Source organism: Peromyscus leucopus, chromosome 12, assembly GCF_004664715.2.
Source record: "Peromyscus leucopus breed LL Stock chromosome 12, UCI_PerLeu_2.1, whole genome shotgun sequence".
Taxonomy (NCBI): Eukaryota; Metazoa; Chordata; class Mammalia; order Rodentia; family Cricetidae; genus Peromyscus; species Peromyscus leucopus.
In genome coordinates, this window is record NC_051073.1 from 58,753,217 (window position 1) to 58,769,170 (window position 15,954).

Sequence of the window (15,954 nt, forward strand, 5' to 3'; positions counted from 1 at the left end):
AGGCTCCTCAGCTATTGGTTCACAGTTCATGTGTTTCCATTTGTTTGGCTATTTGTCTCTGTGCTTTTTCCAATCTTGGTCTCAATAATTCTCGCTCATACAAACCCACCTCTTTCTCACCAATTGGACTCCTGGAGTTCCACCTGGGGCCTGGCCATGGATCTCTGCATCCGGTTCCCTCAGTCATTGGATGAGGTTTCTAGCATGACAATTAGGGTATTTGGCCATCCTATCACCAGAGTAGGTCAGTTCGGGCTGTCTCTTGACCATTGCCAGTAGTCTATTGTGGAGGTATCTTTGTGGATTTCTGTGGACCTCTATAGCACTTTGCTTCTTCCTATTCTCATGTGGTCTTCATTTATCATGGTCTCTTATTCCTTCTTCTCCCTCTCTGTTCTTGATCCAGCTAGGATCTCCCACTCCCCTAAGCTCTCTTTGCCTCGACCCTTGCCCTTCATTACCCCCACTCATATCCAGGTTGTTCATGTAGATCTCATCCATTTTTCTGTCATTGGGTGATCCCTGTGTCTTTCTTGGGGTCCTGTTTTCTAGGTAGCCTCCCTGGAGTTGTGAGTAGCAGTCTAGTCATCTTTGTTTTACATCTAGTATCCTCATATGAGTGAGTACATACTGTGTTTGTCTTTCTGAGTCTGGGTTACCTCACTCAGGATGATTTTTTTCTAGATCCATCCATTTGCCTGCAAACCTCATGCTGTCATTGTTTTTCTCTGAGTAGTATTCCATTGTATATATGTACCACATTTTATTTATCCATTCTGATAGAAGAGAAAGTAGGAAGTAGTCTTGAATGCATTGGCATAGGAGATCACTTCCTAAATATAACACCAGTAGCACAGACACTGAGAGAAACAATCAATCAGTGGGACCTCTTGAAACTGAGAAGCTTTTGCAGAGCAAAAAATATGGTCAACAAGGCAAAGCAACAGCCTACAGAATGGGAAAAGGTCTTCACCAACCCCACATCTGACAGAGGACTGATATCCAAAATATATAAAGAACTCAAGAAATTAGACATCAAAATGCCCAACAGTCCAATTAAGAAATGGGCTATAGAACTAAACAGAGAATTCTCAACAGAGGAAACTCAAATGGCTGAAAGACATTTAAGGAATTGCTCAGCATCCCTAATCATCAGGGAAATGCAAATCAAAATGACTCTGAGATACCACCTTACACCTGTCAGATGGCTAAGATCAAAAACACTGAAGACACCTTATGCTGGAGAGGATGTGGAACTAGGGGAACTCTCTTCCACTGCTGGTGGGAATGCAAGCTTGTACAACCACTTTGGAAATCAATATGGTGCTTTCTTAGAAAATTGGGTATCAATCTCCCCCAAGACCCAGCTATACCACTCTTGGGCATATACCCAAGGAATGCTCAATCATACCACAAGGGCAAGTGCTCAGCTATGTTCATATCAGCACTGTTTGTAATAGCTAGAACCTGGAAACAACATAGATGCCCTTCAATTGAAGAATACTAGTTTTTATAAAGTCTCAGTGAAGCTGAATAGATAAGTGGATGGAAAGCTAAGAATGTCTTAAATGCTTTGTGATATTTAATATGGACATGGGAACAAGATTATTTTTCCAAGGCTTACATACAACAGATTAAAATTATTTGCATGTCAGATGGTGATAACCAAAATGAGTTACAAATGAAGACTTAATGAATAAAAATTAAGTTGTATAAAGTTATCAATTAATAGGATTATCAAGTACACATAACAAGTATAATCACACCCTTTGTCCACGTCATTCATCTTAAGTAAGTCACACTTTTATTCGGATAAAGTTTGGAAATCTTGAATGGTTATTATAACCCTGTACAACAGATGAATGATGGGTAGTACATGAGACTTTGTCTAGTTTCTCTTTACTTACTCATTAAAGAGTTACTTGCCAGGCTAGTTCTTTTTCTGTTGGGATTTTCTTTCTGTATTTCATTCTTCCTGTTCTAGAAGGTCAGTTTACATTGGAATTGTACCCCCTGCTTCAGGTTTTATTACTGAACCTAGCAGTTCTCCGATTTTATGTGCTAATGCCCAGATGACTGTAATATTGAGGTTTCCTCATGTCCTGTTTAAAGCTCTGAGATTTTATTACCCTGTCTCCCCGTGATTTAGAAGACCTCCCTGTGATCTTATATCTTCTTTAAAATGAGTTTCTATTTCCATTAAAGGTTAAATTGATCATTCATTGCCTAGAAACATGACCATCAAGTTATTTCCTGTGTAATATTAGTAAATATCCTTTGGAGACAGCAATTCTAGACTTCATGTTTTAGTCAAAGATTTCCAGTATCATGTAGGTTACTCATTAATTAGAAAATCAATTAACTTTGCACTGGCTACATCATAACAGGTTTCTAGTGTTATTGATATCATATTCCTAGAGTTTTCTTCAGGATAGATAACATTTGGTTTAGAGAGATAGGATATTGAAACATCAGTATGACAGGCTGAGAATATGCAATCGACACACTGGCTGTTCACTGTTGATTTTTGTGTACAATTGCACTCATAAGTTTCACTCTTACATTTTTATACAATGGAATTTACCTTTCACATTCTTTTTAAAGCTGATCTGTTTGCCTAATGTCAAAATTTTGTTCAGCTCTTCTAATAGTCTTTCAGGTAAACTCCAGAAAATATTTGATACAGTAACATGTTCTGGAAAGAGATTATCTGCTAACATATTGTCTTTTTAATTTTAATTTTAAATTTATTGTGTCTAGAAGAGCCCAATGAATCCAAATTGGAGAGAGTAATTACAGTGTTAATAGATGAGTCATTATACTTCACATTACATATGTAGTAGTCCTTATGGCTCTAGCCATGGAACAGTTCTCAGAGCTAACCAGGAAGCCCATTATGAAGATGAATAGAATAATGAAACTAAAGGAAGTCCAGAAGCATTGGCACATGTCTGTGATTCCAGCAGGCCTACAGTTAAATGGGAGGTAGAGAAAAGAGAAAGCCCCCACAGGGCAACTAGGCTGAAGTATGCAGCACTGTGGAAGGTGAGAGAAACTCTGCCTTAAACAAGGTGGAAAGAGTGGACCATACCCGGGATTGTCCCCGAGCTCCATATTCACACTCTGGAAATGTCAGCCCTCACACACAAACATGCACTCTCACATTGTATATGTACACACACACACACACACACACACACACACACACACACACACACACACACAAAGGGAAGAATAAAGTGCCTCTCTGACCTTAACAGTTTTCTCCTACTACATAAATGTGAAGCATCTGAACAAAGTAAATTATTTATACTCTCATGTAGACATAACTACTACTTCTCCATGAACTCTGAAATTGATGTTCATTATGTACCTGATTTATCTTTGAAGTGACTTGTATTTCAATTAATAAACTGCTCAGCGGGAAGGTACTAATTTTGTAACTGAACAAGAATGGTTTGCACCGCTTCTTGGCCTTTTGGTTAAGATCAAGTGAAGAATGGCTTGCATCACAGTTTTGCCACTTAATACTTATTAACTGTTGGACTTTGACAATTATAAAGCGAGCAGTTTCAGCCTCATATATGCATCTATAAAGACAAAATTAAACATTTATAGAAGAGAGGTTTATAATTTACATTGTATTTTGTATATAATATGTAAAACACTTAGAATTATCTCTATCCTAATAGTCTTAATAGACAGGGTTTTTTTTTTGTTTTGTTTTTTTTTTTTTTTGTTTTTTTTTTTTTTTGGTTTTTTGGTTTTTTCGAGATAGGGTTTCTCTGTGTAGCTTTGCGCCTTTCCTGGAACTCACTCGGTAGTCCAGGCTGGCCTCAAACAGCCTGTTTTTAAATTACCTTGTAAAATGGTTCCATTTTCAAAGTAGATACCTAGTCACAGTTTTAGAGGTATTAATTACCAGGACATTCCTCTCTCATTTTGAGTATGTGTGCATTGTGGTTAATAAAAATATCTGAAAATAAGGTTCAATTTTCTACTACTGAAAAAAACCTTAGTTTCTTCTATGTAAAACAAAAATATCTACTTGCTTGTATTGCTGTATTCAGAATGACAAATAGTGTAGTTGATCTCTTAGAAATAGTAATTAGAATGGTGGGTACCAGAAGCAGAGGACAGGGAAGAAGGAAGAGTGTCGGGGAAGGCTGGGAAAGGTTGGTTAATAGATACTATATGTCAGATATGAAAAGGAAGCTCTGAAATACTGTCTCACAGTGTGATGACTATAAATGACAATAATGTACCACCATTACTAATGCTGGAAGAAAAGATTTTACAAGATTTCTTAATTTAGAAATGATAAACCTGATTTAAATATTTTTCATCATATTGCTCCCATTATTATATACAACTTTTATGCTTTTGTGTATTGGTCAAAAAATTTAAAACTAGATACCATGTAAACTCATGCCTATAAACAGACACTTAGTAGTGATTGTCATTATTATTTTAAATGATATATTGTTGTTTTTGTCCTATGTTCTATTTTTAATGAGGAAATGCCACTTCAGTACATAGGTTTTCCTATTATTTTTATAAATATAACTTAATGTTAGTATAATATGTGTAAGGAAAATGTACTGATCAAATGTAAAATTCAGATATTTTAATTATAATTTTCTTTCTTTCAGAATTACTTACTGTCATCTACCTTTCCAGAGTAAATGGCTCTATGTTGGAACAGAAAGAGGAAATACACATATTGTAAATATTGAGTCTTTCATTCTTTCTGGATATGTCATCATGTGGAACAAGGCAATTGAACTGTAAGTTTGAACTTGGCTGTCTCTTTATTTGACTAAAATATTGCATATGTTATGTAGCCTTAGATTATAATTAGTTGATAACTCCATTGCTAATGTGTAATTAACTTAAATAAAATTGAACTAAAATAAAACCACAGAGAATTTTAAAATAGATTTAGATGTAATAATGTATTTTTATACACTTCACATATAGTAAAAATATGTAAAAACTTACATATGTCAACAATGATAATAAAATATAATAACACTACAGTTTATTCAGGTAAATTATCTCATGATATTATAATTGACATTAGCATAACCATAGTGAGAATGGATTGTTGTATATGAAAAAAATGTAAGCAAAGGCATAACTATTAATGATAATAATTTAACTCTTGTCTTGTTAGAATATAGTTCTGAGATCAAAGCGAAGCAGTTAACTCAATCTCCTTCATGTTTTGACAATACAGCTCGAACTTTTTTGTTTTACTTCATTGTTTTGTGTGTATGGGTGTTTTGCCTGCATGTGTGTAAGTAAACATTATGCATGCAGTGTCTGTGGAGGCCAGAAGAGGGCACGAGATCCCCTGGAACTGGAGTTACATGTGGTTGTGAGATGCCCTGTTGGGGCTAGATAGCAAACCCAGGTCCTTGGGAAGAGCAGTAGGGGCTCTTAACTGCTGAGCCATCTCTCCAGCACTACTGGTATAGCTCTGGCATTAATATTTAATCTTCTGCGTATGTAAAGTGTGAGCTATTTTAAACCTAAAATTTTATGGAGTTCAAGTATCTATTTGTGTAGTGCACATATAAACATATTTTTTGGTCTGTGTTTTAATAAGAAAACAATTTTATTTGTTATTAGTTTTATACATATCAAGTCCTTAGTAAGATATGTTTGACTTGATTTTGACTCATTTTCCTATGTATTCTATAATTCTCTGAAGTTCTAATTAAAACTGTTTTAATGAACTTAAATCTGTTTTGAAAACAAGTTATTTCTCTAATCTCAATGATTTTAATTATACTCGTATTTCCAAAGTGTATTCCATAGAAATTAATTCCACTTGATAAATAAAAAATTTAAATATCAACAACTCCCAATCCCCTGAATTGTCTTTTAATCACTCTCCACTTGTTAATATACATTAGAAATATATATCTCTGAACTTTGTCTCTTTCCTGAAAGTATGTTTTGCTAGTGACACTTTCTGGGGTTTTGAAAGTTAATGTTGGAGAAATAGACAGAAAATATGCCAACATGTTGATAGTCATTATCTTTAAGTAGCAAAGTGGCATAAAAATTTCCCATTAACTTTTGATATATTAGTATAAAACAATCTCTTTTATACTCTAAAACTTCATTACAAATAAGAAATTTAATGTTGGATTATCTTCTGAACTAGAACACTTTTATTATACAGTAAGACTCTAGGTGAAAGAGCCTAGCATATGTTCTGACCTATATTTCCAAAATATATTCCTTTAATATGATTTTATGAGTAAAAATGGAGCATGTCAGTAATTTTGGAAACAATTGAATATTTGATTGCATTTGCATATACACTTACTATGCAAATTTGTATAGGTAAAATACTTAACATTTGGAAACTCTAAATTAAACAATGTTTTAAGAATAGATTGTTTTTTCTATGAAACATTTTATTGTTTTCACTAGTTTATCGTGTAATATACTTTAAATTGTTGGTTCAATCAAACTCAACAGACAGGTGACAGTTTTGGTTTGTTGACTATTATTATTTAATAAAGAATTCAGGACATTATTCTTTATAAGGAGCATTTACCTTTCTAGAACAACTACAATTGTATGTAAGTATATATTACATATGAATAGAACTAAAAAAGCTATATAAACTATTCTTTGTAGCCTTGTTTAATTTATTTTCTTTGAGAATATACTCTAGAATATAAATAGTAATTCTGATTTTCAAATAGAACAATATCAATACATACTATTGAATATGGTCTATCTTTTGCCATTAAGTATATATATGTATATGTATATATATATGTTATTATACATTATGTGTATATATGGTTATTCAGTAAGGTCAATGTTACTGTATCTATTTTTAGATGAGAAAATACATCTGACAATTGGGTGAATGAATCCATTCACAAAATTTCTCAATATCTAATCTATGTATTCCTTTGAGCCACTTTCAGGAATCATTATAAGAGAAGCCTAAAATTACTTATTTATTACTTTCAAAATAGTTTCTAGGATTTAAATAGTTTTAACTGTTTTGTGAAGGCTCTTAGTGGATTTTCTGTGTTCTTAAGAAATAAAGTAGAACTGTGCCAACTCAGTCACAATTGGATTACCCTTCCTGTATGCAGTTCCTTTCTTCCTTTCTTTTCGTCTACAACAACTGGATCATGAAAAGGGTTGTAGAACATGAAGACATAATTTTTTGGTTATGTGAGGCCATGTCATGTTTAACTATGACATAATCATATTCAATAATCATGTTAAATTAGATTTATAAAGAAACCATGCCAGATAATCAGGGTAGAATAAACTTAAGGTCAGATTGACAAGGTTCTTTTTGTTTGGTTGGTTTTTTGGTTTTTTTTCGAGACAGGGTTTCTCTGTGTAGTTTTGTGCCTGTCCCGGATCTTGCTCTGTAGACCAGGCTCTCCTCGAACTCACAGAGATCTGCCTGGCTCTGTCTCCCAAGTGGTGGTTCAAGGAGCGCACCACCACTGCCCGGCTTGACAAGGTTCTTTTAACTTTTAATTGTGCTGTTATATGCATAATTATTTATTATTGGTTGCACTGGATAACCAGATAAACTAGACATCATCAGAGAACTAGATTCCCTGTTTGTCAGTTTTCTGTAAGATAGCTATTACTAGTTAATTATGAAAGCATTTCTTTTTAAACCCAGGATGCCACTGTACTTTGCTTTAGGGATAAAATCATAGGAAATTTCATGTCAAAGGAAATCTTTAATTAGGTAAGCACTTTAAAATTTGGTTGAAATAGGTTTACTACATAAGGCTGGAGCATTTATCTGTATTAATAAACCCATTAAAAATATCAAAGACTCATATTTCACAGAAAGGTGGTTTAAAAATTTTTTTAAAGTACCATTTTTAAATGTAGAACTTGATTTTCATACCTGATTAAAGAAAACCTCCTTTACTAAATTTAATAGGAAGAAGAAAGTAGTTCATAAGGAAAGCTAAAATTTTGTGTGAATATGAAAAGAACATGGGGAGTGTGTTCCAGCTTAATTTTCATTTCTTTGTCATTCTCTGGTGATTAGTTTTAAGTTATTGTTATTAATTTAACAGATCTACCAAGACTCACCCAGGCCCAGTTGTTCATCTAAGTGATAGCCCAAGAGATGAAGGAAAAGTAAGTATGCCACATTATTCTTGCTTTTGTTTTCCTTATTTTTAGAAAAAGATATTTTAAACTGATTCTTGAAATTTAACATCTCAATTGGTTTGTAGCATTCAGTGACATATAAAAATAATACTTATTGAAAGTGTGAATGAGCAAGTGAACAAATAAATGGAATATTCTTTCTACTAATGCTCTAAGTTTTTTGTTTTCCAAAGACTCATGAATCATGTATCTGTTCTTTGGCTTTGGTATTAACTAATTCATGACCAATATCCAGTAACATCAATTAGGTAATTTTGATTTTCTTATAAATACACACTAATATAGAAAGTGTTTATGCATTTCATTGAGATAAATTCCAAGGGATTAGTGAAGCACATCTCTGAGTGTGTGTGCCTGTGCTGGGGTTTCTAGAGGTGGTTAGAAAATGAGGCTCTGACTCATTCAATGGATCAGTCCCCGATGGCCTCGTTGTGTGATAACAATATTGGGGGTGGGAAAAGGTAGGCGATGGAGTCTAGGCGGAGAAGCAGGTCATGAGGGTGTGTTCTTGGATCTGTTTCTCCTCTGGCCTCATCCTAGATGTGGTTTCTTTGCTTTGTGGCCTTCCCTGACACGAAAAGCTCAGTTCTTCCTCATCCTCAAGACTAATGGGGACTAGACTGTTTGAAACTGCAAATCATAAATCTTTTCTTCCTTGAGTTGATCTATAGATATTTTGGTCACAGCTATGCAAATGTAGCCAATACATTATCATATTATAAGAACAATCCTGATTATTTCATAATTTGCCTTTGATAATGAAATGGTTGATAACTTGAATTCTAAAACCTCATCTTTACAGATGTCTTGTCAAGTGTATAATTCTTACTAAGTACTATACAAAAATTATGAAATTATTTGCTGTAGGTATAGTTTCTTAAGTAAATTATTTATTTTTCAAGGATAGGAATTGTGGTAGTCTAATAAAAATCCAACATGGAAGGCAAGTTCAACTGATGAAGCAATATTTGGTACATCTAAATTGATCCATAAGTAGAATGTAATGCTAACCAGGTATTATCAGAATTTGTTTTTGTTGATGAAAGCTTGTGAGGCCTCACATTTACAAAGAACTGCAGGCAACTAAAGAACACTGAGTGTGTGAAAAACAGTCACCCCAGGCAATAGCACACCAGCTGGCTGCTAAATACCTAGAAGTCAGTCCTAAAAACACACACATAAGTAACATTATACAGACTCAACAGCTTGACCATAATGTACAAAATTGTACATAAGTATCAAGGAGTATATTCATATATACAAACACATATATGCATGTAACAACCGTCAGTGAAAAATGAGGCCATTAATTCAAAATAGAGCAAGAGGGTACATGCCAGGGTTTGGAGGGAGAAAAGAGAAGGGGGAAATAATGTAATATTATAATCCCCAAAAGTAAAAAATATTTTAAAAATAAATTGTCCTAAATACTTAAGAAGCAAATGAGACAAACTTTTTCTGAGCTGAATAAAGTTATATTTCATGTACAGGCATAGTTTCTACTGGTATGTGGAAGAAACACCCTCATTGGCAGTCAGGAAAATGAAGCTGTATGATTTTCCCGTCAGGCGGGCAAATGTTTACTAGCACTAGACAGTGGAAAAGGCTATGCAGACATAGCTCACACATCACAAGATTATAGAACTATCCCAGTTATCTCATAATTTGGATTAGACATGCAAATATATAGAGACACAGAAAACAGTGTTATAATAAGTTAAGACATGTTTTAAATCATTTGACTTCAATAATCCTTTTCAGATATCCATACTATTTATATGAATAAGGAATAATATGTCTATTAATTGAAAGTTAAATAAATGAATGTTGATGCACACACAGATAATGGAAATTCACTAAGGCAAACTTTAAAAGGAAAATTCCAGAGTAGAGAAACATAAAACTATGTGAATAATGCATTTGTATTTGTATGTGTATACTGCATGCCTAAAAACAGAAGCCTGAGTAGATATGTACTGACCCAGAGAGGAAACTAGACATGGGATTAGGGAAAAAGAGAAAGGGTTTTCTTTCTTTGCGTTATTCAAGTTTTTATGAAATAATGCAGTGTGTGGTAACTGCATTGACAATTAAAAAGGATTGTAAATATTGATGCAGAACACCAATGCCAATGTGTTGCTCTGCAACATATTAGTCTATCACCTAGAGTAAATCTTGCCTTCTTATGAACTAGGATTTTGCTTTTACTATATTCAATTTTGTCAGTCTTTTGGTCTTGCTTTCTGTTTAATAAGGCTTTCCTTTCTTGGTTAAAACCCATAGTTCTACTTTTCCTGTCAGTTTTGAGTATTTCTATTTCATAATTTAAATTTAATTTCTGTATAAATTTTATGTTTTTTGACATAAGGGTATTACTTTTATTTTGTATATTTAAATAATCCACTTATTGGGTCAGGTTTCCCACTGTTTAGCAAGTTCCATTTATGAACATGATTTATTTGCTTTTCTTTCATTATTATTATCATCATCATCATTATTATTATTATTATTTTGGGTTTTTTTTTTGAGACAGGTAGTTTTGGTGTCTGTCCTGGATCTCACTCTGTGGACCAGGCTGGCCTTGAACTCACAGAGATCCACCTGTCTCTGCCTCCTGAGTGCTGGGATTAAAGGGGTGTGCCACCACTGCCCGGCTTGCTTTTCTTTCCTTTATGTTTTATATAACTTTATAATATTTCTTCATAAAAATTGTACATCTCTTTTGTTAGTTAAATTCTATATACTAATTTAGATTTATAACTTTCTTTTCATTTAGTATGTGTGGGGGTGGGGCATGCCTGTGCCATGGGTGTATGCGGACATCAGAAGACAGCTTGTGGGGTTGGTCTTCTCTCATATAAGTTTTTGGACTTGAACTCAGGTGATCAAACTTGGCTGCTGGTACCTTTACCTGCTGAGCCCATATTGTTGCCCCCTGACTTAATTTTCATTAAATCAGTTTGATAACAGCTGATTATTTTTAGTATATAAAGTACTGTGTTTTCAAAAAAAATGGAAGCATCAATGAATGTTTTGTTTTTAGTATCTGTCTTTAGATTCTCTGGTATAAATTATTTATGAAGGTGTAACAAATGTAGATTTTTATTTCTTCTTTTCCAGCATAGATAGTTATATGTATCTTATGTTTTGTTGGCCAGAATGTAGAACATTATTAAATATTAATTATTTATTCCTGTTTTTACTTTTAGCTAACAAGTTGAGGCCCTAGATTCTGTCTCTACCCCACTCTCAGCCCCTTACACAAAAAGAACAAAAATATTCCTATTTACTTCTAGTATTCTGACAATTTTAAATCATGACTTATGATGAATTTTTTGAATGGGTTCCTACATGTATGGGGTTAAGTATTCTGTACTTTTTAATTTGTTGGAATATGTTGATAGATTTTCTTATTTAAACATTTCTTTTCACATTTCCGAGATAAATTCAATGTGGAAAGGGAAGCTCTCTTTGAAGTCTTGATGCTACTATAAGAAAAGAAATAGGACCAGGACCTGTCCTTAGTGCATGAGCTGGCTTTTTGGAAGCTAAGAGCTAGAAAAAAAAAAAACAAAAAAAAAAAAAAAAAAAAAAAAAAAAAAAAAAAAAGGACAATGTTAGCATGAGCTTTTTGGAAGTAGGCCTATGCTGGGACACTTTGCTCAGCCTAGGTGAAGGGAGGAGGGGACTGGACCTGCCTCAACTGAATCTACCAGGCTGAGCTGAATCCCCAGGGGAGTCCTTGCCTTGGAGGAGGTGGGAATGGAGGGTAGATTGGGGGGTGGGGTGGGAGGAGGGAGGACAGGGGAATCTGTGGCTGGTATGTAAAATTAAATTAATTATAAAATTAAAAAAAAAGAAAGAAAGTAGTGATGTTAGGACTCCTATGGAAACAAGACAATATCATAGTCAAACACAGAACATCTTTGCTCCAAGACACTATTTCTAAGGAATTTGAACATCCTTTTGTCAGACAGAAAAGAATGCTGTTGGATTGGAGATTTCTATATGAGAAATATTAATGAGTACATCTTTGTGGATGTTCTAGTGTTGTCTCTCAAACATGTCCCTGCTTGCTCCATTTCAGGGTTGGCTGGGTTAATAAACTTCTTGCAGCACTACTTCCTAAAGTTCACTAGCTATATCCAGCACCCCTAGCTCTTCTCACTAATTCTGGATCCACAAGGTATTCTACAGCAGAAAGTACACCTTCCACCTTTCCTAAAAACTGCCACAAGGGTCAAATGACATGGCCCTCTAGTGAAGAGATGCTAACTTCCTATGGAGCAATTTTAACCAGTGTCAGACAAAAGACGGGGAATGAATTATTCTCCTCCCTTTAACTGGGTTGTTCTGAGTCATGATTTAGAAACAAGGCCATAAGTCCATACTGATGAAACACCTGCCAGATAATTATTGATGTGTCTCTTCTGACATTCCCCATGAAATAATGGTTGGCATAATTTTGAGTTATCTTTCTTCTACTTCACTTTCCCTTTAATACTGCAATCCAGAGAGTATATTTTCCCTGAAATATTAGCATAAGAACCTTGCCTCAGGCTCGTTTCTACAGAACTCTGGTTCAGATAATAATAAATCATAACATCTGCAGCCTCTTAAAGTTTGCTGAGTCCTTGAATAGATTGTTGCCCCTGATGGGATATTTATAGTTGGATTTTCTTCTCTATAAAATCAAAGAATTTGTGGAAGATACCACGTGGAGTGACATTAAACTCTGGCATACAATAAAGCCATAATTACTTGCACATTTTCATGTGGTTAATTGGAATGGGGACTCCTGGAAAGATAAGACAGTGAGAGATTAAGTACTTATAATATGGGTTAATGACATATAATGATGAGGGTGAAACAGCTTCCTTTGACAGCATTTATTTTCTTGTACTAATATATAAGCTACTGATGGTAGCTAAAAACAGCAAAATTTTACTGTATTACAATTCTGTGTGCCAGGAAGCGAACAGCAGCCCCCTGAACTGAACTCCTTTCCAGAAAAGAGGCTGTTTTCTTGCCTTCCTGCAAGCTTCACACATCCTTTGGTTGGTAGCTCCCTTTGTCTGTTTTTAGAGCTGACAATGAACTATTATCCCCAGCTTTGTTCCTTGACAGCACTCTTTCTGATTACATCTGGGAAAACATCTCCTCTCTTAAGGACTCATTTTATTAGTTTGGCCTACCTGGAAAGTGTAAGGTACCTCTTTCACACCAATGGCTGATCTTAATTACATAATAGAGACATTTCTTGTCATGTGATAGACTTTTTTTTTAATGGTGCTGAGGATCAGACCCAGTGTTTTGTGCATGCAAATACATGCTGTATCACTACTAAGCACTGCACTATTTGACATTCAGGGCTGACATTCTTTATTCTTCCTACATCATCCCAGATATTGATTACTGATTTACCTTATCCCAGGGGCATCTTAAGGTATCTTTAGAGGAATTCTTATTGCTTTCATATTTAGGAAAACTGTGCTAAAATTGGGCTCAAGAACTGTTTATAAAAAAACCAATTGTTATCCTTTGATAAGCCAGTGTCATTATTAGGAAAGAACATTACTCCTGGTTCTTATAAATTAGTTTCTTAGGGCTACCATAACATATGAACACAGACTGAATAACCTAAAACAACAAATGTTTAATTTTTCATAGTTCTAAAAGCCAGAAGTCTGAAATCAATTTATTGGTTTGACCATGTTCCCTCTGAAATATGGGTTCCCAACCCTTTCATGAACTTGTTAGGGGTCAAATGACCCTTTAACAGGGATCTCCTAAGACTATTGTATAACATGAATATTTACATTACGATTCACAACAGTAGCAAAATTACAGTTGCTTTGTAGCATTGAAAATAATTTTATGGTATGGGTTATCACAACATGAGGAACTGTATTAAAGTGTTGCAGTATTAGGAAGTTTGAGAACCACTGCTGTAAAAATCTCTAGGGGACACTTTCCCACCTCTTGTAGCTTGTCTTGAGGAAGTACAGCTCCAACTTCGGCATCTGTTTTTGTCTCTTTGTGTCTTCTCCTTATCTAACAAGGTTACCAGCCATTGCATTTAGGGATAGGTCCACTTAAAGTCCAGGATAATTTCATCTCAAAATTCTTAACTAATTATACATTTGAAAGACCTTTTTTCAAAAATAAGGCTACATATTGAAGTTTTGAACGAATATATGAATCTTTAAAAATCATGCTTTTCAACTACCACACCCAGAATAGGGAAACATGAAGATAAACCTAAGAAAACTGTAACTCTTTTTTACCAGCCTCAACTTCCATGAACCCATCTGACCAAGAGTCATCACTTTTACTATTACTTAGAGAAAATAGTTTTTATTCTTTAGGAGACTGGTAATTGTATTCACAAGGATACCTGGAGTTATTAACTCAGATCTAAAACTAGAATCAGACCTCAGATATCATTACAATCTAACATAAATTCATAAGTCTTTCTCTATGAGGAAACAAAATATGTGTAAAATAAGTAGAATATTTACAAAAGAAATTGAGGACCATAATGTCAGTCACCAAAGGAATGTGTTTAGCAAAGATTTTTAAGGGTTTGAACTTGGAGGCTATATAGAAGTCGGTTCATTACACAAGGCATACTTGGGATATAATTCTTGTTGGTTTTTTTTTTTTATTTTTGGGTTTTTGGTTTTTTGTGTGTGTGTGTGTGTGTGTGTGTGTGTGTGTGTGTGTGTGTGTGTGTGTGTTTGTGTTTTGGTTTTGGTTTTGGTTTGGTTTTTCGAGACAGGATTTCTCTGTAGCTTTGGAGCCTGTCCTGGATCTCACTCTGTAGACCAGACTGGCCTCGAACTCACAGAGATCTCCTGCCTCTGCCTCCCAAGTGCTGGGATTAAAGGTGTGCACCACTACTGCCTGGCTTAGGATATAATTCTTTGGTGAGGATACTTGCCCTAGTAGTTTGCTGTAGACAAAATTCTCAACAGTCAGTAAGAAACACAGAGCCAAATATAGAGTTAAAAGCCCAAGAGATCAGAGTACTAGCGAAGAGCCAAGACCACTTTAGCTTACCACTCACTGCCGTCCTTCCCCTGAGAGAGAGACCTTCTCCTGTATGACCTTTTTATTGCTTTCCTGTTCTGCCTGCTTGTTGGCTCTAAACCCAGCCACATGACTTTCTTGTCACTGCCTGTCTATACAGACCTCTTGTTCTCTATGGTTGGTACTGGGATTAAAGATTCAGGTCACCATGCTTGGCTGTGTCCTTGACCACACAGAGACTCTGCCTACCATGTGATCAGATTAAGGGCATAGGCTACCACCACAAGACTTCTGCTTAATGGCTCGCTTTTACCTCTGATCTCCAACCAATTTATTTGTCAACATACAAATAAAATTACATTTCAGCACAAATAAAATATCACCATAGTTTGTGGGGATAATTTTCTGAAGCCTTGACTCAACAGAGACATTTGATAACTAGAAATACCAACTATACCTTCTGGTGTAGTTTTAAAGAAGGGATCAGATCAGAAGAAACAAAAATGAAGAGTATTAACTAAGTCACCTCCTCAGTGCTCTCCAAGAGGCTTCTAAGGGTATTGTTTCTACTAAGTAAGGCAGCATATTCTGTAAAAGCAGGTAACACATTTACAAAACTAGATAGTGGCTATCTTTTTTTAGGCCTTTGTTGACAGTAGGAAATGATAACAACGAGCCAGTCTCCAAACTATCTATGAGGATTAAATATCTAGATTGGTAGAGGCCAGGTGGCAA

General features: G+C 34.8%; 1 protein-coding gene across 14 annotated transcripts in view; it reads left to right on the forward strand.

Moving 5' to 3' along the window:
- Window positions 1–15,954, forward strand: part of Stxbp5l (syntaxin binding protein 5 like) — a 246,753-nt gene that overhangs the window by 96,076 nt on the left and 134,723 nt on the right. For all 14 annotated transcript variants that reach the window (XM_037209769.1, XM_028895003.2, XM_028895010.2 and 11 more), the window contains exons 6-7: window positions 4,653–4,787; window positions 8,091–8,154. In XM_037209769.1, the coding sequence (XP_037065664.1) occupies window positions 4,653–4,787; window positions 8,091–8,154 (199 nt within the window). The remainder of the gene's footprint in view (window positions 1–4,652; window positions 4,788–8,090; window positions 8,155–15,954) is intronic.